Genomic DNA, 24452 nt, shown 5'->3' on the forward strand with positions numbered 1-24452 from the left:
AGATGAGGAAGCACCTTGATGTGAGTGCACTCGCTATCCGCTTTACCCAGAGACAGAGTGGTGGAGATGCAGCAATACCTCATACTAATCCACAGTGTTCCATTACATCATCACTGCGGAACCCAGGTGATTGTAATCAAAATATCACCTGTGGCCATTGTGTTTATGGCATTGTGCCAAACACTACTGTCTCTATACCTGTACAGTGTACACTATACACAGTTTATACCTGTACACTGTACACATCGATACAACAACTCTGTACATGCATCTGATTACCACTATTACTAAGTACTAATTCATATATTTTATACCCAGTTTAATCATCTGTACTTTGTATATTACTATTGCACTTTACTGTTACATTTGCACTCTGGTTGGATGCCAAACCTATTTTCGTTGCACTGTACTTGTGCTGCATGATGGCAATACATTTGAATCTAATCTAATATTGGTAGGAAAAGCAGGAGACATCATAAGAATACTATACTATACTATACTACATACATAATACCTGGTATCAGAAAGTGGTATCAGTGAAGGTGACAAATACCAGGCATGTTGAGCATTAGCATGTGATATTCTACGATGCTGAAATGTATAAATCACATTAGCATATTCATGTTGCCATTTGATGAGATACAAATTATGTAACATCAAGCAGCTGGGCAACATACTATGAATTACTCATACTGGTATTTGTACTTGCTCGGCAAAACATCACAATTGCATTACCGGCGGTGCGATACTTGAATCCTTGAATGCTAAACAGCGGTTCATGGTAAAGGTATGACCTCGTTAAACAAACCAATGAGATTAGCGAATATCAATTTACCACTGTAAAAGTACTATTGCATCTATTTGGTTAACACAAGTGACTAACACACTGCAGAACTCCAGAACTATTAGGAACGTCTGCCCACTAAGTGTGTCTGACTATTTTTATTTTTTTTTATCCACTTTTTCTCCCATTTTCTATATTTTCTCCCATCCCAATTTCGTATCATCCAATTCAACCCTCCCCTGTCACGGACGCTGTTTCTTGCCTCCCACAAGCCGGCTGCAATGTGGACTAAGTCATACATAGCACAAGTCCCCTCCGGTACTTGAGGTAACAGCAGTCGCATCTTTTCACCTGCGCAGCTCGATCTCTCAGTGGCGAGGAGTAACGCGTGGGAGGCTCACGCTGCCCCCGACACTTCCTGATTCTACTGCGCAGGCGCACCAACCGACCTGTAGGAGTCGCTGTCCACAATGCCCGATCCCCACCCATTAGTTTCCCACCCCCTAATACGGCCAATATGTATTAGTACGGACGACCAGCTAAACTGAAAGTAAATGTGGAGAGCTGGGCTCGAACTGACGAGCCCAGCGTCTCCAGCATTTCGTGGCGAGCGCCTTGCCCACTACGCGACGTAGCCGCCAAGTGTGTCTGACTCTTAACCACCAAAACCTGCACGGACTACAACGTATATCATACCAGTTAGAGTACCGTGTATACTGTTTACTTTTACTTTTACTCATAGTATATATTCAGATTCAAATGTTCTATTGCCTATATTTATTGTAGTGTATAATATAACCGATAGGGCATACAGACCCTCATCTGCGCCTTTGTTTACACTGTTTATTTCCCCCTCATATTTCTATATTCAGATATAATTCTCTTGCCTATGTTTATGCCTTTCTATTACCCTGCCCATACCTGTATAACTCCCCTCCCCCCTCCCCCCATGCTGCTATGATGCCTGAACTTCCCCAAGGGGATCAATAAAGGAATATCTTATCTTATCTTATCTCATTTTGTGCAGCACAGACAGTTTTGCAGAAGTCTGTTTTGCCTCTAAAGAAAAGGGGTTGGGTTTGACCATGTGAAACCGGTCTCATTTGACATGCCCTGAGTGGAAGTTGAACCCCGGTCTCCCGCACCGCGGGCGACATTGCCGACCGCTATACCAAGAGGTGATGTGCCGGGATGCCTCCGGGGAATGAGTTGACTTGCAGTACCGCTTAACGTCCACAGTCACTGTTCACAACACTCTCCATCGTGACTGTGGATAGACACCCGGTACCTCCGTTACACATGTTAGTCTTTGAGTCCTCAAAGCCGCACAAGACAAGCAGCTATAAAGGCCTTACAAGAGGAGCTTGAGCTGCAAACTGACATCGAAGCCATAGCTGCAAAAATAAGAACGCTGTCAATAAAAAAATTAAAAATAAAATCTAACCCTAACTAACCTTACTGTCATGCACTTGTCCTAATAAACTAACCTCTGGTTTTGGCTCTGGTTTTTGTCCTCTCTGATATGAATCTGCTGCAGCCGCTCTGCTGTCCTCTCTGTGATATGAATCTGCTGCAGCCGCCCTGCTGTCCTCTCTGATATGAATCTGCAGCCGGCCTGCTGTCCTCTCTGATATGAATCTGCAGCCGCGCTGCTGTCCTCTCTGATATGAATCTGCAGCCGCACTGCTGTCCTCTCTGATATGAATCTGCAGCCGCAATGCTGTCCTCTCTGATATGAATCTGCTGCACCCGCTCTGCTGTCCTCTCTGATATGAATCTGCTGCAGCAGCCGCCCTGCTGTCCTCTCTGATATGAATCTGCAGCAGCCACTCTGCTGTCCTCTCTGATATGAATCTGCTGCAGCAGCCGCAATGCTGTCCTCTCTGATATGAATCTGCTGCAGCCGCACTGCTGTCCTCTCTGATGTGAATCTGCAGCAGCCGCCCTGCTGTCCTCTCTGATGTGAATCTGCAGCAGCCGCGCTGCTGTCCTCTCTGATGTGAATCTGCAGCCGCACTGCTGTCCTCTCTGATGTGAATCTGCAGCAGCCGCACTGCTGTCCTCTCTGATGTGAATCTGCAGCAGCCGCACTGCTGTCCTCTCTGATGTGAATCTGCAGCCGCGCTGCTGTCCTCTCTGATATGAATCTGCTGCAGCCGCGATGCTGTCCTCTCTGATGTGAATCTGCAGCCGCCGCTCTGCTGTCCTCTCTGATATGAATCTGCTGCAGCAGCCGCGATGCTGTCCTCTCTGATATGAATCTGCAGCCGCTCTGCTGTCCTCTCTGATATGAATCTGCTGCAGCAGCCGCACTGCTGTCCTCTCTGATATGAATCTGCAGCAGCCGCAGTGCTATCCTCTCTGATATGAATCTGCAGCCGCGCTGCTGTCCTCTCTGATATGAATCTGCTGCAGCAGCCACTCTGCTGTCCTCTCTGATGTGAATCTGCAGCAGCCGGACTGCTGTCCTCTCTGATATGAATCTGCAGCAGCCGGACTGCTGTCCTCTCTGATATGAATCTGCAGCATCCGCCCTGCTGTCCTCTCTGATATGAATCTGCAGCCGCTCTGCTGTCCTCTCTGATATGAATCTGCAGCCGCACTGCTGTCCTCTCTGATATGAATCTGCTGCAGTAGCCACTCTGCTGTCCTCTCTGATATGAATCTGCTGCAGCCGCACTGCTGTCCTCTCTGATATGAATCTGCAGTAGCCGCACTGCTGTCCTCTCTGATATGAATCTGCAGCCGCTCTGCTGTCCTCTCTGATATGAATCTGCAGCCGCACTGCTGTCCTCTCTGATATGAATCTGCAGCAGCCGCTCTGCTGTCCTCTCTGATATGAATCTGCTGCAGCCGCGCTGCTGTCCTCTCTGATATGAATCTGCAGCCGTGCTGCTGTCCTCTCTGATATGAATCTGCAGCCGCACTGCTGTCCTCTCTGATATGAATCTGCAGCAGCCGCTCTGCTGTCCTCTCTGATATGAATCTGCAGCCGCAATGCTGTCCTCTCTGATATGAATCTGCAGCAGCCACTCTGCTGTCCTCTCTGATATGAATCTGCTGTTGCAGTCGCCCTGCTGTCCTCTCTGATATGAATCTGCTGCTGCAGCCGCACTGCTGTCCTCTCTGATATGAATCTGCTGCAGCAGCCGCCCTGCTGTCCTCTCTGATATGAATCTGCTGCAGCAGCCGCACTGCTGTCCTCTCTGATATGAATCTGCTGCAGCAGCCGCTCTGCTGTCCTCTCTGATATGAATCTGCAGTCGCTCTGCTGTCCTCTCTGATATGAATCTGCAGCCACACTGCTGTCCTCTCTGATATGAATCTGCAGCAGCCGCTCTGCTGTCCTCTCTGATATGAATCTGCTGCAGCCGCACTGCTGTCCTCTCTGATATGAATCTGCAGCCGTGCTGCTGTCCTCTCTGATATGAATCTGCAGCCGCACTGCTGTCCTCTCTGATATGAATCTGCAGCAGCCGCTCTGCTGTCCTCTCTGATATGAATCTGCAGCCGCGCTGCTGTCCTCTCTGATATGAATCTGCAGCAGCCACTCTGCTGTCCTCTCTGATATGAATCTGCTGTTGCAGTCGCCCTGCTGTCCTCTCTGATATGAATCTGCTGCTGCAGCCGCACTGCTGTCCTCTCTGATATGAATCTGCTGCAGCAGCCGCACTGCTGTCCTCTCTGATATGAATCTGCTGCAGCAGCCGCACTGCTGTCCTCTCTGATATGAATCTGCTGCAGCAGCCGCTCTGCTGTCCTCTCTGATATGAATCTGCAGCCGCTCTGCTGTCCTCTCTGATGTGAATCTGCAGCAGCCGCAATGCTGTCCTCTCTGATATGAATCTGCTGCAGCCGACCTGCTGTCCTCTCTGATATGAATCTGCTGCAGCCGCGCTGCTGTCCTCTTTGATATGAATCTGCAGCCGCCCTGCTGTCCTCTCTGATATGAATCTGCTGCAGTCGACCTGCTGTCCTCTCTGATATGAATCTGCTGCAGCCGCACTGCTGTCCTCTTTGATATGAATCTGCTGCCGCACTGCTGTCCTCTCTGATATGAATCTGCAGCAGCCGCTCTGCTGTCCTCTCTGATATGAATCTGCAGCAGCCACTCTGCTGTCCTCTCTGATATGAATCTGCAGCAGCCACTCTGCTGTCCTCTCTGATATGAATCTGCAGCCGCACTGCTGTCCTCTCTGATGTGAATCTGCAGCAGCCGCACTGCTGTCCTCTCTGATATGAATCTGCTGCTGCAGTCGCCCTGCTGTCCTCTCTGATATGAATCTGCTGCTGCAGCCGCACTGCTGTCCTCTCTGATATGAATCTGCTGCAGCAGCCGCACTGCTGTCCTCTCTGATATGAATCTGCTGCAGCAGCCGCACTGCTGTCCTCTCTGATATGAATCTGCTGCAGCAGCCGCTCTGCTGTACTCTCTGATATGAATCTGCAGCCGCTCTGCTGTCCTCTCTGATATGAATCTGCAGCCGCACTGCTGTCCTCTCTGATATGAATCTGCAGCAGCCGCCCTGCTGTCCTCTCTGATATGAATCTGCTGCAGCCGCACTGCTGTCCTCTCTGATATGAATCTGCAGCCGTGCTGCTGTCCTCTCTGATATGAATCTGCAGCCGCACTGCTGTCCTCTCTGATATGAATCTGCAGCAGCCGCTCTGCTGTCCTCTCTGATATGAATCTGCAGCCGCACTGCTGTCCTCTCTGATATGAATCTGCAGCAGCCACTCTGCTGTCCTCTCTGATATGAATCTGCTGTTGCAGTCGCCCTGCTGTCCTCTCTGATATGAATCTGCTGCTGCAGCCGCACTGCTGTCCTCTCTGATATGAATCTGCTGCAGCAGCCGCGCTGCTGTCCTCTCTGATATGAATCTGCTGCAGCAGCCGCACTGCTGTCCTCTCTGATATGAATCTGCTGCAGCAGCCGCTCTGCTGTCCTCTCTGATATGAATCTGCAGCCGCTCTGCTGTCCTCTCTGATGTGAATCTGCAGCAGCCGCACTGCTGTCCTCTCTGATATGAATCTGCTGCAGCCGACCTGCTGTCCTCTCTGATATGAATCTGCTGCAGCCGCACTGCTGTCCTCTTTGATATGAATCTGCAGCCGCACTGCTGTCCTCTCTGATATGAATCTGCAGCCGTGCTGCTGTCCTCTCTGATATGAATCTGCAGCCGCACTGCTGTCCTCTCTGATATGAATCTGCAGCAGCCGCTCTGCTGTCCTCTCTGATATGAATCTGCAGCCGCACTGCTGTCTTCTCTGATATGAATCTGCAGCAGCCACTCTGCTGTCCTCTCTGATATGAATCTGCTGTTGCAGTCGCCCTGCTGTCCTCTCTGATATGAATCTGCTGCTGCAGCCGCACTGCTGTCCTCTCTGATATGAATCTGCTGCAGCAGCCGCGCTGCTGTCCTCTCTGATATGAATCTGCTGCAGCAGCCGCACTGCTGTCCTCTCTGATATGAATCTGCTGCAGCAGCCGCTCTGCTGTCCTCTCTGATATTAATCTGCAGCCGCTCTGCTGTCCTCTCTGATGTGAATCTGCAGCAGCCGCACTGCTGTCCTCTCTGATATGAATCTGCTGCAGCCGACCTGCTGTCCTCTCTGATATGAATCTGCTGCAGCCGCTCTGCTGTCCTCTTTGATATGAATCTGCAGCCGCCCTGCTGTCCTCTCTGATATGAATCTGCTGCAGTCGACCTGCTGTCCTCTCTGATATGAATCTGCTGCAGCCGCGCTGCTGTCCTCTTTGATATGAATCTGCTGCCGCACTGCTGTCCTCTCTGATATGAATCTGCAGCAGCCGCTCTGCTGTCCTCTCTGATATTAATCTGCAGCAGCCACTCTGCTGTCCTCTCTGATATGAATCTGCAGCAGCCACTCTGCTGTCCTCTCTGATATGAATCTGCAGCCGCCCTGCTGTCCTCTCTGATGTGAATCTGCAGCAGCCGCGCTGCTGTCCTCTCTGATATGAATCTGCAGCAGCCGCACTGCTGTCCTCTCTGATATGAATCTGCTGCTGCAGTCGCCCTGCTGTCCTCTCTGATATGAATCTGCTGCTGCAGCCGCACTGCTGTCCTCTCTGATATGAATCTGCTGCAGCAGCCGCTCTGCTGTCCTCTCTGATATGAATCTGCTGCAGCAGCCGCACTGCTGTCCTCTCTGATATGAATCTGCTGCAGCAGCCGCACTGCTGTACTCTCTGATATGAATCTGCAGCCGCTCTGCTGTCCTCTCTGATATGAATCTGCAGCCGCACTGCTGTCCTCTCTGACATGAATCTGCAGCAGCCGCTCTGCTGTCCTCTCTGATATGAATCTGCTGCAGCCGCACTGCTGTCCTCTCTGATATGAATCTGCAGCCGTGCTGCTGTCCTCTCTGATATGAATCTGCAGCCGCTCTGCTGTCCTCTCTGATGTGAATCTGCAGCAGCCGCACTGCTGTCCTCTCTGATATGAATCTGCTGCAGCCGACCTGCTGTCCTCTCTGATATGAATCTGCTGCAGCCGCACTGCTGTCCTCTTTGATATGAATCTGCAGCCGCCCTGCTGTCCTCTCTGATATGAATCTGCTGCAGTCGACCTGCTGTCCTCTCTGATATGAATCTGCTGCAGCCGCGCTGCTGTCCTCTTTGATATGAATCTGCTGCCGCACTGCTGTCCTCTCTGATATGAATCTGCAGCAGCCGCTCTGCTGTCCTCTCTGATATTAATCTGCAGCAGCCACTCTGCTGTCCTCTCTGATATGAATCTGCAGCAGCCACTCTGCTGTCCTCTCTGATATGAATCTGCAGCCGCCCTGCTGTCCTCTCTGATGTGAATCTGCAGCAGCCGCGCTGCTGTCCTCTCTGATATGAATCTGCAGCAGCCGCACTGCTGTCCTCTCTGATATGAATCTGCTGCTGCAGTCGCCCTGCTGTCCTCTCTGATATGAATCTGCTGCTGCAGTCGCCCTGCTGTCCTCTCTGATATGAATCTGCTGCTGCAGCCGCACTGCTGTCCTCTCTGATTTGAATCTGCTGCAGCAGCCGCCCTGCTGTCCTCTCTGATATGAATCTGCTGCAGCAGCCGCCCTGCTGTCCTCTCTGATATGAATCTGCTGCAGCAGCCGCACTGCTGTACTCTCTGATATGAATCTGCAGCCGCTCTGCTGTCCTCTCTGATATGAATCTGCAGCCGCACTGCTGTCCTCTCTGACATGAATCTGCAGCAGCCGCTCTGCTGTCCTCTCTGATATGAATCTGCTGCAGCCGCACTGCTGTCCTCTCTGATATGAATCTGCAGCCGTGCTGCTGTCCTCTCTGATATGAATCTGCAGCCGCGCTGCTGTCCTCTCTGATATGAATCTGCAGCAGCCGCTCTGCTGTCCTCTCTGATATGAATCTGCAGCCGCCCTGCTGTCCTCTCTGATATGAATCTGCAGCAGCCACTCTGCTGTCCTCTCTGATATGAATCTGCTGTTGCAGTCGCCCTGCTGTCCTCTCTGATATGAATCTGCTGCTGCAGCCGCACTGCTGTCCTCTCTGATATGAATCTGCTGCAGCAGCCGCGTTGCTGTCCTCTCTAATATGAATCTGCTGCAGCAGCCGCACTGCTGTCCTCTCTGATATGAATCTGCTGCAGCAGCCGCTCTGCTGTCCTCTCTGATATGAATCTGCAGCCGCTCTGCTGTCCTCTCTGATGTGAATCTGCAGCAGCCGCACTGCTGTCCTCTCTGATATGAATCTGCTGCAGCCGACCTGCTGTCCTCTCTGATATGAATCTGCTGCAGCCGCACTGCTGTCCTCTTTGATATGAATCTGCAGCCGCCCTGCTGTCCTCTCTGATATGAATCTGCTGCAGTCGACCTGCTGTCCTCTCTGATATGAATCTGCTGCAGCCGCGCTGCTGTCCTCTTTGATATGAATCTGCTGCCGCACTGCTGTCCTCTCTGATATGAATCTGCAGCAGCCGCTCTGCTGTCCTCTCTGATATGAATCTGCAGCAGCCACTCTGCTGTCCTCTCTGATATGAATCTGCAGCAGCCACTCTGCTGTCCTCTCTGATATGAATCTGCAGCCGGCCTGCTGTCCTCTCTGATGTGAATCTGCAGCAGCCGCACTGCTGTCCTCTCTGATATGAATCTGCAGCAGCCGCACTGCTGTCCTCTCTGATATGAATCTGCTGCTGCAGCCACACTGCTGTCCTCTCTGATATGAATCTGCTGCTGCAGCCGCACTGCTGTCCTCTCTGATATGAATCTGCTGCAGCAGCCGCAATGCTGTCCTCTCTGATATGAATCTGCAGCCGCTCTGCTGTCCTCTCTGATATGAATCTGCTGCAGCAGCCGCTCTGCTGTCCTCTCTGATATGAATCTGCTGCAGCAGCCGCTATGCTGTCCTCTCTGATATGAATCTGCAGCCGGCCTGCTGTCCTCTCTGATATGAATCTGCTGCAGCCGCACTGCTGTCCACTCTGATATGAATCTGCTGCAGCCGCTCTGCTGTCCTCTCTGATATGAATCTGCTGCCGCACTGCTGTCCTCTCTGATATGAATCTGCTGCCGCCCTGCTGTCCTCTCTGATATGAATCTGCAGCCATCCTGCTGTCCTCTCTGATATGAATCTTCTGCAGCCGCCCTGCTGTCCTTTCTGATATGAATCTGCAGCAGCCGCTCTGCTGTCCTCTCTGATATGAATCTGCTGCAGCCGCACTGCTGTCCTCTCTGATATGAATCTGCAGCCGCACTGCTGTCCTCTCTGATATGAATCTGCAGCCGCGATGCTGTCCTCTCTGATATGAATCTGCAGCAGCCGCCCTGCTGTCCTCTCTGATATGAATCTGCTGCAGCAGCCGCACTGCTGTCCTCTCTGATATGAATCTGCTGCAGCAGCCACCCTGCTGTCCTCTCTGATGTGAATCTGCAGCAGCCGCTCTGCTGTCCTCTCTGATATGAATCTGCTGCAGCCGCGCTGCTGTCCTCTCTGATATGAATCTGCTACAGAAGCCACCCTGCTGTCCTCTCTGATGTGAATCTGCAGCAGCCGCTCTGCTGTCCTCTCTGATATGAATCTGCTGCAGCCACTGTGCTGTCCTCTCTGATATGAATCTGCTGCAGCAGCCGCCCTGCTGTCCTCTCTGATATGAATCTGCTGCAGCAGCCGCACTACTGTCCTCTCTGATATGAATCTGCTGCTGCAGCCGCACTGCTGTCCTCTCTGATATGAATCTGCTGCAGCCGCACTGCTGTCCTCTCTGATATGAATCTGCAGCCGCTCTATAAGGCTGTCCCCGAAGCCTGTTTTTGGGATTCAAACTTTCGTTTTTAATAAAAAAAAAAAAAAAAAAAAATGTCTTTTATAAATATCATCAAACTAAATCCTCAATTTGAATAAAGTGATTCATCTGATTAAATTAGTATTTTTTTTATTAAATCAACTTTATTTAATGAATATAACTCATCAGTTTTTAATACTATAATATTGGTGTAGCCTAATCTTTATCTGAAACTGTGAAGTAAAACCCCATTGGTTTAACCTCTTCCACCTGTGGTGAAAATCCGCCTAAAATATTGCTCCACTTCTACAAGGACCATTTGCATATTCTATGGACCTCAGGGAATGTATTCACAGTGTCAGAAATATTGTGTCTATTACTAGGCTTGCTTAAATTGTGATGAAACAAAGGAGAATATGAATTATGATTTTTCTTTGCATCTTTGACAGTGAATAACAGAATGCTAATAATGACCAAACATTAAAAACTGCCACTGATCTCGTTCAGTACCTCCTTGAGATCATGTGTACAATAAATCTAAGGAAATTAATAAAGGGAAGATGATTAAACAGAAGGTTCTGTAGATACAGTACTGAATTCTCCCATCCGGACCAATGCAATTTGAAATATTATTATAGAATATAGAATAGGAGGCTTATAAATTACCTTATTATAGCCAATTCGCACATTTATATATATATTAGGGATGCTCGATATTGGCTTTTTTACCGATACCGATATACCGATATTGTCCAACTCTTAATTTCCGATACTGATATCAACCGAGTATTCCAAAAAATGTAATAATTTCAGGTAATTAACATTACATATCTCTTGTTGTGGAATTAACACAACATTATGCATACTTTTTACAATAAATAAAATCAGAATTTGTTCTTACTTGCTTGCCTGGGTAAATAAAGGTTATAGAAATGTAAAAAAAAAATAAAATAAAAAAACGATACTGATCGACAGATAGTGATGTTTAGACCACCGCAACACTTCCGGGATTCTGAAATCGGGGAGGAGATAGCGGGGGTAGCAAATATGAATGAATGTGGATGAGAGCCGTGATGTAAGTGCAGGGAACAAACTTAACTTTTTGACTTACCAGCCATCTGGCTGGTAGATTTTTAAAAACTACCAGCCAGGCAGATTTTTTACCAGCCAAAAATTTTAAATAGCTTTTTAGTATATCGCCATGTGTTATTATTACTATATAATACTCTCATATGCTATTTTCAATTAATATCATAAACAACATAAGGAATATTAGCATAATTTTGAGTGGACTGAAGGAATGAGTCAGCGTTAATAGTTTTAAATGCAAATAATTTATTGAAACATAGAAGTGGGGTCGGGGACACACACACTGTTTCAACTCACCACCCCCGCATCATATTGTAGTCTAGTCTGTCTTCAAACTTCCACTCCTCTCGAGGAGTTTGAATATCAACATTATCTGTGCATCCTCAGTAATCCTCAGTTTACTACAATATACTCCTCTCCTGAGTCCTGACTAGTGACTTCATCGTCTTTCCAAACGCACGCACACGCACAGAGAAAGGGAGAGTGCCCCCCCCCCCCCCCCCCCATTTCCCTTTCCCCAGTCCACACTGTCTGCTGTTCTCTATGGCTCTGCCTCTGATCAGGATTAGCTTGTTAGCTTACGCTAACATAACGTTCATTTCGGGCGATGTGGGCATAAAGGAATGGCGACGATGCAATGCATGTTAGATGCATTTGACCCGTTGTGAGAAGAAGAAAAAACCACAGACTTATTTCGGCTCGCAAAATAGGCGCACTGCTGTGTAGCTCTGCTACACCTCCACCATAACATAGGAGTCATCACTACACCTCCACCATAACGCAGGAGTTGATCTGATCAGCCAGTCCTCAGAATAACAGTGACGTTACTACGGTACACCTCTGACACAGCGCCAGAGTCACGTCAAGCAAAAGAACCAATGACAGCCGTATAAAAAAAAGGATAATAATTAATACTATTGTATGACGACCACTGCATCAATGCATACAAATTGAATACAAAAAATGTCTGTTCAGTGCTGTTTCAAGATGCAAGAAACTGAGGCCATGGTTAGACTAGGCGTTTTTGTTTTCGTTTTGTTGCTGAATGAATACGTTTGCTGTCCCAGTTAAATAGAAATGCCATTTTGGCAGGAAAATGCGTTGCCCTAGCGGGAACGCTGAAAAGGAGTTTTCGTTTTGGATACTCGCCAAAACTCGCCGACAACGTGTCGTGTAATCTGCGCGGAGCCGTTGTTGCTCAACGCCCATGCGCAGTAGATACCGACATATGCGTGCCCTCACCAACGTCCGGTTACGACAGCTGTCCCAAATAGCTGCAGCTACCATGTGTTGTCAAGTTATTGTTATAAGGACCCCAGTCCAAGCTACAACAGTCTGCATTCCCTTAACAATTGTTTGTATTGAGCCGTATTGTGTTGTACCCATTCTGCAATCTGTTAAATAAAGTTTACATCCATTCATTCTGCTAGCATTAAGAATTGCATGAGCAGCTGGCTAATGTGAGCTAACGTTAGCTACCAGACCCTGTTAGCTCAGAGCTCCTCTTTCAATCTTAACAAGCATTAAACAAAATGGCCCAGTCATCTATTCACCTTTGTTTAATGCATGAGGCATTGTCTAATGTTATCTAGCTACTGATAGCTCATGATATCATCAGTTTGGTGCTGGCTGGCTAACGTGAGCTAATGTTAGCTGCTAGCCACAATGCTATACTGTTATAATGGCATATTTCTATCGCGTTAGCATGTAAGCTAACAAAATCGGCTCTGATGAGACTAAACTTCGCTCTTGGTGGTCAATTGTGTTGATGTTAGTTTTGTTTCATCAACAAATGAGAGGCAGAACACACAGTGAATGTATCCGTTTTGTTTATTGCACTTGTATAGCACTTTCTTTGATGAAAAATAAATGCTTCATTGGCTAAAATGGCTCACGGAGGCATTTAAAGATGCTGGCTTGTTGATATTTTTTTGCAAGAAGTGTATTGGCACATTCAAGTTCTGATTGGTTGAAAATTGCCTTCATGTTCGCCACCTACTATTACCTACTGCTTTGTCATTGTACTACATCACTGTGCTCAGGAGGCAAAACGAAAGTGCTCAGGTTGCAAAACGAATGTCTAACTCGGCTGCCACTACGTTGCGACCTGGAAAGCGAAACTCATCTTGAAAACGAAACGAAAACACCCTAGGTGTAACTCCAGCCTGAAGATCCGCCCGCTTATATAGAGACCCAAATGTTCTGGAATGTGACATCATACGGTGACATCACAAAGATTCCATAACTTTCTATCATGACATCATACGGTGGTTCTAGAATGTTTTACGTTCTAGAAAGTTCTATTATGACATCACCACAAACATCCCAGAATGTTCTATGTTCCAGAAAGGTCTATTACGACATCTATGTTCTAGAATGTTCTATTATGACATCATACTGTGACATCACAAATGTTCTTACATAATAGCATTAACTATTTATGTTCTTATTCAATGGCATTGCCATTAACTATTTATGTCCCTATGACTAAATAGTTATGAATCTGAAACCTGGGTTACAAGTGCATAATGGTGAATGGTAAATGGTGAATTTATATAGCGCTTTTGTCCAAATCGCTTTACAATTTGTTCCTCACATTTACCCATTCACTCACACATTCACACACCGACGGCAGAGGCAACCATGCAAGGTGTCAACCTGCTCTCATCGGGAGCAGTTAGGGGTGTCTTGCTCAATGACTCTTCGACACGCTGCCCGGGAGGAGCGGGAATCTAACCGGGAACCTCCCTCCCAAGCCACTGTCACCGCACTGCATGGATCTAAGCTGGAATCTGTTTCGTTCGGTATTCACACTATTATAACCGATATGGATGATTAAACACTGCAACGTTCCCAGTGAACACAATGTTTACTCACATTAACCACGTGCAAACACCATCTCCGAGTTCATTCACCCCTTCTGACTCATGAGGGAGGATAACAAGTAATCTGTTTGCATTTTGACTGTGTAAAGAGAACACGTCAACTGGGCGGAACCGACACCTGCATCAGATCAGACAACAACGAAGCTCCGAATGGAGTTATTTTAGAGACCAATGTCCTCGTTTTCCTCCGTCCATCCTGTAGCTGACGTTATGAAAGGGACAGACAGTATGAAAGAGGACACTGTGGCTTGGCAGGGACAGCGTGTTGTGGACGTACAGAGTAGTGCCATGTTTCTCAGACTAAGGCTCCGTTCAGACCGCAGGTAAAAAACTGGCCCAAATCAGAACTCAGATCTGTCTTTTTCACATGGAATCTGATCTTTTCAACTCTGATACAGGTCAGATTTGTTTTAATTAGCCTCCACTGCAACAACTTATAGATTAAACCATAAACTGTGACTTCAATGTCCTCCATGTTTACATCCATCATCATTATTGTTCATTTGTGTATGCAGGTCAGTTCAGGAGTGTGACCAGTTCAAACTGGAGTCTGATATTGGCCACATTCAAAAATAATATATATAAAAATGTGAACAGCCAAACAAAAAAATCTGATCTGAGCAATAAATCTGAATTGAGCACTAAGGCTCACAGTGTGAATGCAATTCCCTGGGCAGGTTAGTTGCCATAGATATAGGACGATATGATATCTACTGTTTAGTTATTCCTTACAGAAATCAGTATCAGCTTCAAATGAACTCTCTGTCTGTCTCTCTCTCCCTCTCTCTCTCACTCTCTCTCCCTCTCTCCGTCTGTATGTCTCTCACTCTCTCTCTCTCTCCCTCTCTCCGTCTGTCTCTTTCACTCTCTCTGTATGTCTCTCTCCCTCTCTCTCTCACTCTCTCTCTCCCTCTCTCCGTCTGTATGTCTCTCACTCTCTCTCTCTCCCTCTCTCCGTCTGTCTCTCTCACTCTCTGTCTGCCTCTCTCACTCTCTCTGTCTGTCTCTCTCCCTCTCTCACTCTCCGTCTGTCTCTCACTCTCTCCGTCTGTCTCTCTCTCTCTCCCTCTCTCTCACTCTGCATGTCTGTCTTTCAGTCTCTATGTCTGTCACAGCACCAAACTGTATGTGCCCCATGTCACTCTCCCTCTCTCTCTCTCTCTCTCTCTCTCTCTCTCTCTCTCTCTCTCTCTCTCTCTCTCTCTCTCTCTCTCTCTCTCTCTCTCTCTCTCTCTCTCTCTCTCTCCCTCTCTCTCTCTCTCTCTCTCTGGGGTACATACATCATGAGCGTCAGCAAAGGCAGACATGCTTCCCAGCCGTCTGCCAGGCCCTGAGGCAGGCCCCCTCCCTCTTCGCTGTACTCTGGTGGGGGACAGCGCCCCCCCCTCCCGCTGTACTCTGCTGGGGGACAGCCCCCCCCCCCCCTCCTCGCTGTACTCTGCTGGGGGACACCCCCCCCCCCCCCCCCCCCCCCCTCCTCGCTGTACTCTGCTGGGGGACAGCTGCACCGCTGAGCGCCCGGGTCACTGACTCACTCACCGTCCTTCCTGTGGTACGTGATCTCCACCTTGCGCTCCTCTGACCCCGCCACGGCCTGGGCCACCTGGCCGATGGCGTCCCCGTCGGTCAGCTGGCCGTGGAGGAAGTCGCAGGTGCACGGCTTCTGCATGATGTCCGGCCTGGAGAAGCCCGTCATCTCGCAGAAGCCGTCGTTGCAGTAGATGACCGCGCAGTTCTGCACCCGCGCGTTGGCGATGACGAACTTACGATCTGGAGGTAAACAGACAAAAGAGAAAAAAACATTTATACCATCTCAAGATCTCCCGAAGAGAGTGCATTTATATAGTGCTTTTATCCAAAAAGCTTTACAATTTTGTTCTTCACATTCACTCATAGTCGCATACACTCATACATTCACACACTGACATGCAAGGTGCCAACCTGCTCATCGGGAGCAATTAGGGGTTAAGTGTCTTGCTCAAGGACACTTCGAGACGCTGCCCCGGAGGAGTGGGAATCGAACCGGGAACCTTCCGATTACCTGCCAACCTGCTCATCAGGAGCAATTAGGGGTTAGGTGTCTTGCTCAAGGACACTTCGACACACTGCCCGGGAGGAGCAGGAATCGAACCGGGAACCTTCTGATTACCAGACGACCGCTCTACCTCCTGAGCCACTGTCACCCCTCTGGTATTCACATTATAGCCTCCATAACATTATTTGATTCAAATGTATTGTCATCATACAGCACAAGTACAGTACAACGAAAATAAATTTGGCATCCAATCAGAGTACAAATGTAACACTAAAGTGCAATAGTAACCTACAATGTACAGGAGATTAAACTGAGTATAACAAATATAAATTAGTACTAAGTAATGGTGCTAATCAGATGTATGTACAGAGTTGTAGTATTAATATGTACAGTGATACAGGTAAGACACTATGGTAGTAAGTCATACTGGCCAGCAGCGTAACTAGTATGAGTAGGTAAGAGATATTAGTATCTACAGATATGTAAAAAGGATCATTATGCACAGACAGATGTGGATATATACGGTAAGAGTAAATATATATATATATATATATATATATATATATATATATATATATATATATATATATATATATATATATATATATATATATTATATATATCGTACATGCTATACAGAGTTATATGGGTTATATGCAGGTATATAAGTATATAGAAGGATTATGTAAATATAAATATATAAATGCTACCATGTCCTTCAGTAGTAGATGCTGGGTTGAAGATATCACAAAATAAAGAACCAGCAATAGCTCCACTGTGGATCAAAACTCTTATAGTGTTGTGTTACAGAACAAGCCAAATGTAAACAATAACTTTACACTTTACATTGATATCAAGTGTAACTGAGAGGCTATACTATTTCCTCACTGATGGTGTTGAAGAGCAGCCTACTGTACACGGTTACCCTAAAAAAAGCACTGTTCATCCACAAACATATATAGTTATTATTAAGCATCCTTTACATAAAACAACGCAGAATTTTTTTAAACCACAGTCAAAGCTTTCATTCTGCTTACATATAGTTTGCGAATACAAACAAAGCAATGCAGAAATTGGATTGACTTAAACATATTTTTCGACTAAAATGTTTGAGATTTAACTCGTACTTTCACACACACAAAAGTAAGGAAATACAACCGTTTAAATAAAAACGATTTAAGCCTCGAGTCGCACAATTCAACTTTGTGCCACTAACTGCTACAAGTCACAAATTCGCTCACGATGGAAATACTTACTCTCTCCCTCGAATTTGCGAATTATTATTCCAAGGAATGTATTCTGTGGAGCAACGTGACCTCTTCGCACAGGCATGTTTGATCCCAAAACAATCCCGAGATCGTCAATAAAAGCGATTTACAAGTATAGGCCTAATGCCCGAAGTTACACTTGTCTCTCGATGGTATTTTCTTTAGTGCGAATCATACTCGGCTCTCTCTCTCTCTCTCTCTCTCTCTCCGTCTCTCTCTCTCTCTCCGTCTCTCTCTCTCTCCACTTTAAATGACCTTTTCCCAGATTCGAACGCGCAGTTCTTTAGCCCGCACGCCGCGTACCGGAACATCTAAAACGCCTCCTCGCCGAGACGCTGGGATTCGGGCATGAGGATCGCCTTGTTGTGGTTCAGATCCAGTTCGCACACCACCATGTCTCTGGCTGAAGATGGATGCGATCCCGACGTCCTCGGTAGCGGAGTGTAGGACGCGTTCAGCGGACAGCGGTTGATATGCTGCCAGGGAGTGACGTCGCTCCCTGGGGGTTTAGTGTATCATCCTGCACCTCTGCTGAGGTTAGTCCCGTAGTCCCGTGCTGCGAGATACGGCGCAACCCGGAATAATATAAATATGCATGTATTTTCAACAGTGTACTGTGGGTTGTAACGCGTTTTAAGATACGAGACGTGTTTTTTTCCCCTTACTTCTCCCAAAATGAAATGCTTATAGTTGCATTTGTAGGGATGCTTTATTCGGATGCGTATACTCAGAGTTAATTCTATTGTTATATTGTTTACACTGCTTTTGCCGTTAACTTTTTTCTACTGTATAATTGTATTACCACATGTCTTCTACTATTACCATGTACCTTGGCTGTGCCCCCCCCCCCCATCCCGCGCTATGATGCTGTCTGAATTCCCCCCCAATAGGATCAATAAAGGAATATCTCATCTCATCTTATGCCACAGTTTCAAGCTGTCAAAAATCACTCAATGATCTGAACTGGGACGCTGTATAGCGAGAGGCGCTGTCCGCGGTCCTGAAGTTTCAGCACTGGCTGGCGACAGCAGCGGTAATTCCCTCTGGGAGATGATGAGGGGAAACAGCACTTCAGCTGAGAGCAGTCGAGCCGCGTGCATTTGTACTGTAGTCAGTGCATCAAAGCATTCTCCCGTAGGGGCGTTAGATTTTTGTGAGTCATATTGGGAAGACATCGTGGGTTTGATGAATGGGGAAAGGGGCCCTGCATTGAAACGAGAGAGATAAGCTCCTGGATAACAAGTTCAGCTAATCTCTACAGACTGATGCCTGCAGCCGGCCAGTGTAAAATGCAAATGTGTGTATAATACAAAGCCCCCCCCCCTCCCCCTCTTACAGTCGAAACATCTGTCCCGGTATTTCAGAAGGAGTTTACCCTCCATCTGGCCCATTGAGAAAACACATTGAATGGAGCGCAAGTACAGACCACATCAAGCCGGAGCGTTAAATTCCCGTCGGCTTCAGTGAGTGGCAACTTTTAATGTCGGCTTTCATCAAGCAGTAATGAATTTGATTAAAAAAATAAATAAAAAAATCATTATAACGTCAACCAAATTGTATCATCATATAATTGTATTCATTATTATACTTTTTTTTTTATATGGCTGTCATTCTTTGTTTTGATTGACGTGATTATGCCACTGTGTCAGGGTTTATAATATTCGATTCTATTTATATATTTTATACCCAGTTTAATCACCTGGACATTGTATATTACTATTGCACTTTACTGTTACATTTTGCACTCTGGTTGGACTTATTTTATTGTATTGCACTTGTGCTGCAAGATGACAATACATTTTAATCTAATCGAATCGAATCTAAAAAGACACACTGCGCAACAGAGTTTAAAAACAAAAGAGATGTGTTTTGGGCTTGTTTTGGCGGGAGTGGGCGGGGCGTCCTGGTGTGTACTGGCAGATGGGTTGGCTATAATGTTCAAAGACAGCACAGTTGAGGGCGGGCCGCCATGAAAAGGGTCCCTCTCCAGGTTGGACGCTGGGCCCTTTGTTGTTGAGGGGTGAGGAGGTCGACAGCTGAGCTCAGTATGTTCGAGGAGTGAGAGGGAGGAGGGTTCACATACTGTAGAGGGAGAGGAGAGAGAGGAGAGAGAGGGGGGAGCGGAGGGAGAGGAGGGGTCACATAGAGGGATTGAATTGAATTGAATTGAATACTTTATTTTGACACAAATCGTAGGACAAAAAAACATTTTAAATGACAAGACAATAACAGTGTCAACAACGCTGGTCAAAAATGGATAAAACACAATAAAGCCAAGGCTTGTTTCCATTGTGGTCCATACATGGAACATAAAAAGGCACAGAAACACAAATGGACATGTACACTAGACAGGATACATCCTAAAAATGTGTATAAAAACACCTAACCTGACAACTCATACAGTTAACTAATGTTAAAAGAAAATCCGCAAACCCTTAAAAGCAACTCATGATAAAAGAAATAAAAGCCAAGTTATGATAAAAGAGATAAAAAACATTTTAAGACCAATTTGAGTTGCTGCTGAGCCATGTTTTTAGGGCGGATTTAAATCCGAGAGGGGAGTTCTGTCAGAATGCAGGTAGGTGAATTCCAATGGGTGAAGGCAATCACAGAGACAGAGAGTGTTTACTCTTGAACAGGTTCGACTTTAATAGTAAGAACACAGAGTAAATTCTAAGAGAGAACAAGTGCTAATAGCACAAGTGGAAAATAAGGTAAATGGGAGCTTATTGGAGGTCCAGAGTAGAACCGTCCGCGTTATCCCCGAACGCAATTAGTGAAGACCTGACAATGGACAAGCAGAAGATAGGTATGTTACATAGACACCAAATACCAACATTCCACACACACCCCCGTGACAGCCAATCAGGAACCACCCCTAAGTGACAGCACTAATTGACAGGGAAATGACAGGTGACAAGCCCAGTGACATATGCCAGGAATGTGGGTGGTCACCGACCGAGGTCGGTGTCCAGAACGTAACAGTACCCTCCCCCGACGAACGGCACCAGACGTTCACCTAGGAGCCTCGGGATTCAGCCGCCGGAAATCAACGATCAGGCTGGGATCTAAAATATCCCTTTGAGGCACCCAAGAACGCTCTTCTATCCCGTACCCCTCCCAATCCACCAAGAACTGAAACCCCCTACCCCTCCGCCTACAACCCAGTATCCTCCGCACCATGTAAATGGGTTGACCGCCAATAAACCGGGGCGGAGGAACCACAGGCAGTGGCGGGGCCAAGGGCGATGAGAGGAATGGCTTCAACAGGGACACATGAAACGTCGGATGAACCCTCATAGAGCTCGGAAGTCGTAGCTTGTAAGCCACTGGATTAACCCGATGAATCACTTTAAATGGTCCTATAAAGCGAGGAGCCAGCTTCTTGGATTCCACCCGGAGAGGGAGATCCCGGGTGGAAAGCCAAACCCGCTGCCCTGGACGGTAAACTGGAGCCGGACGACGCTTACGGTTAGCCTGCCGTTGGGTACTAACCGAAACCTTCTGTAGCGCCTTCCGAACCTGTTTCCACGTCCTGCGACAGCGAGCCACATGTGCCTGGGCCGAGGGCACCTCCGCCTCCTGCTCCTGCTCGGGAAACAGAGGAGGTTGATAACCATACTGGCACTGAAAGGGAGACATACCGGTAGAAGAGGAGAGAAGGGTATTATGCGCGTACTCAGCCCAAGCCAACCTCCTACTCCACGTTGCCGGACTACCGGCAACGTAACATCTCAAGACCCCCTCCAAATCCTGGTTGACCCTCTCCGTCTGCCCGTTCGACTGTGGATGGAACCCAGACGACAGACTGACAGAGGCGCCGAGGCCGGCGGCAAACGCCTTCCAGAACCTGGAGGCGAACTGAGGACCCCGGTCCGACACGATATCTACTGGCAGCCCGTGGACCCGAAAGACATGCTGTATAATTAAATCAGCAGTCTCCCGGGCCGAAGGAAGCTTGGGGAGAGGGACAAAGTGAGCCGCCTTAGAGAAGCGATCCACCACCACCAAGATGGTGGTGAATCCGTCCGAAAGGGGAAGACCAGAAATAAAGTCCAGAGATATGTGTGACCAGGGTCGTTTAGGAATAGGAAGTGGTCGGAGGAGACCCGCCGGTGCCCGTCGAGAGGTCTTACTACGTGCGCACACCGGACAGGCCGCCACAAAGGAACGCGTATCCCCCTCCACTGTCGGCCACCAGAACCTCCTACGGATAAATTCCAGGGTCCTGGTTGCCCCTGGGTGGCTGGTGAGGGATGACGCATGTGCCCACTGTAGCAAGCGTGAGCGCACCACCTTGGGAACATACGACCATCCCGGAGGACCCCCACCAGGATCGGGCTCCCGCGTTAGCGCCGACCTTACCACCTTCTCTATGCCCCAAGACACGGGTGCCAAAATCAAGGCCGGTGGAATAATGGGATGGGGCTGCTCCTCCCGACCAGGAAGATCAAACTGGCGCGACAACGCGTCAGGTTTGATATTCTTGGAGCCGGGTCTATAGGAGATGGTATATCGAAATCGTGTGAAGAACAACGTCCACCTGGCCTGGTGAGCGTTAAGGCGTTTAGCCCCTTGGATGTAAGCCAAGTTCTTATGATCAGTCCAAATAATGAAAGGATGTGCCGCCCCCTCTAACCAATGTCTCCACTCCTCCAGTGCCAATTTGATCGCCAATAACTCCCGATTACCCACGTCGTAATTACGCTCGGCTGGTGACAGACGGCGAGAAAAAAAAGCACACGGGTGCACTTTCCCATCCTTTAAGCATCTCTGAGAGAGCACCCCCCCCACCGCAACGTCAGAGGCATCCACCTCCACAATGAACGGAACCTCCGCGTCATGGCGGATCAATACAGGAGCGGATGTAAAACGACGTTTAAGATCGCAGAAGGCCGACTCAGCCCTAGGCGACCATTCAAAGCCAGGGAGAGAGGCCTTAGTGAGAGCTGTTAAGGGATTGGCTAAGGCGCTAAAATTGCGAATAAAGCGCCTGTAAAAATTTGCAAAGCCCAAAAACCGTTGTAACCCCTTGAGCGACGAAGGCCGTGGCCAGTCCAAAACTGCACTCACCTTGGCTGGATCCATGCGCAGATTGCCCTTCGTCAACACAAAGCCCAGGAAGGACACGGTGTCCGTGTGAAACACACACTTCTCAGCCTTAACGAATAGTTGATGCTTGAGGAGACGGTCTAGCACCTCCCGAACGTGCATTTGGTGTTGCACCATATCGCGAGAAAAAATCAGGATATCATCTAAGTAGACAAACACCGACACCCCAATCAAGTCTCGCAGCACGTCGTTAACCAGGGCTTGGAAGACTGCCGGAGCATTAGCCAAACCAAAGGGCATGACCAAATACTCATAGTGCCCATTGGGTGTGTTAAATGCAGTCTTCCACTCGTCTCCCTCTCTAATCCTGACCAGGTTGTAGGCATTACGTGAGTCAAGTTTAGAAAAGACCTGTGCCCCCTGTAAGCACTCAAAGGCCGTGTCCATGAGGGGTAAAGGATATCGGTTCTTGATGGAAACGTCATTCAATCCCCTATAATCAATGCATGGGCGCTGATCCCCATCCTTTTTATCAACAAAGAAGAAGCCAGCGCCTGCAGGGGAAGTGGAAGGGCGTATGTGCCCCGCAAGCAATGCCTCCTCTATGTAGGTGTTCATGGCCAAGGTTTCGGGGCGTCAGAGAGAGAACATTCGCCCGCGAGGCGGGGAGGTACCGGGTAGAAGATTAATGGGACAGTCGTATGATCTATGAGGCGGAAGTGCTTTAGCACGCGTCTTGCTAAAAACGTCCGCCAGGTCCCAATAGATCTCAGGCACCCCTATTAAATCGGGATTAGAGGGTAGATCAGAATCTGCCACGCTCCCCACCATCCTGGAGAAAGAGGGAGGAGACAAAAGAGAAGAGGGGGGGGGGGACAAGGGTTTGGGCAAACTCCCGCTGACGATCGACTTGACGTCGGCCGCCGTTGAGAGTTCGCCCGTGCTCCAATTAATGACACGAACACATGACGACAACCAGGGATGACCCAACACCATGACAGAATAGGGGGAAAAGATGACAAAAAATGTAACCCATTCCCACTCCCCACCCTCCACCCGGATGTGTAAGGGAACTGTGCGCTGGGTGACGCTCCCACTGCCCAGAGGCCGACCGTCCAGGGTATAAACTGGTAAGGGAACCCCTAAATCCTCCACTGGGGTTCCTCACTCCTTCACCAATCCCACGTGAATAAAATTGTCCGCCGACCCTGAGTCAATGAGAGCCTTAGTTCCCCTAATGTCACCCCCACAGTTGATCGCCACCTCAAAAAATGTACGAGAATCCGTGGTTTTGGCAGGAATGAGCCCATCTGCTGGCGCCTTTTCGAAGCCCGACGGCGCACCTTCCATCCCCGATTGGCGCCGAGCCGATACAGCCTGGACCCGACAGCTGCCGAAGCGGTGACCGGTGCGGCCGCACCGGAAGCAGCGTCGCTCTTTGATGAAGCGCTGCCTCTCGTCGTCCGAGAGCGACAGCGCTCCAAGCTGCATGGATTCATCACCCAGTGGCCCACTCGTGTAATGCATGGAATTATCAACACCAGGAGAAGAAGGAAAACATACCTGTGGCTGGGTGTTGTTGACATGCTCCTTCTCCCTCTCCCGGTGCCGATTGTCCATCTTGATGGTGGTGTTGATCAGCACTTCCAGCTGCTCGGGGATCTCACGCGCGGAGAGCGCATCTCGCATCCGCGCTGAGAGTCCCCTGACGAACAGAACCACGCAGACGTTCTCCGCCCAAGCTGTCTCCCGAGCCAAGATCCGAAAATTGATAGCATAAGCTGCGACCGTGCGGAGGCCCTGCCGGCAGTCGAGAAGACGACCACCAGCCTCGAAGATCGAGAGTACCCGGGAAGTATCGAATACTCTTCTCAATTCCCGGGTAAAGGCGTCCAGACTGTCGCAGATTATCGCCCCTGCCTCTAATTCCGCCGTAGCCCAGGAGAGAGCTTGACCGGTGAGCAGTGTGATAATATACGCTACCTGCGCTGTCTCCGATGGAAATGATCGTGGTTGCAGCCGGAAAACGAGTAGACACTGGGTGATGAATTCCCGACAACCATCCGGTGATCCGT

The 24452-nt window shown here is 48.3% G+C and overlaps 1 protein-coding gene across 1 annotated transcript in view; it reads right to left on the bottom strand.

Moving 5' to 3' along the window:
* Positions 1-17389, bottom strand: part of kcnh7 (potassium voltage-gated channel subfamily H member 7) — a gene marked incomplete at both ends in the record, with an annotated part of 441898 nt that extends 424509 nt beyond the window's left edge. Inside the window, 2 exons of the mRNA XM_084311424.1 lie at positions 15562-15792; positions 17314-17389. Of these exons, the coding sequence (XP_084167550.1) occupies positions 15562-15792; positions 17314-17389 (307 nt within the window). The remainder of the gene's footprint in view (positions 1-15561; positions 15793-17313) is intronic.
* Positions 17390-24452: the final 7063 nt, after the last annotated feature.

This window comes from Notolepis coatsorum, assembly GCF_963971535.1.
Source record: "Notolepis coatsorum genome assembly, chromosome: 3".
NCBI lineage: Eukaryota > Metazoa > Chordata > Actinopteri > Aulopiformes > Paralepididae > Notolepis > Notolepis coatsorum.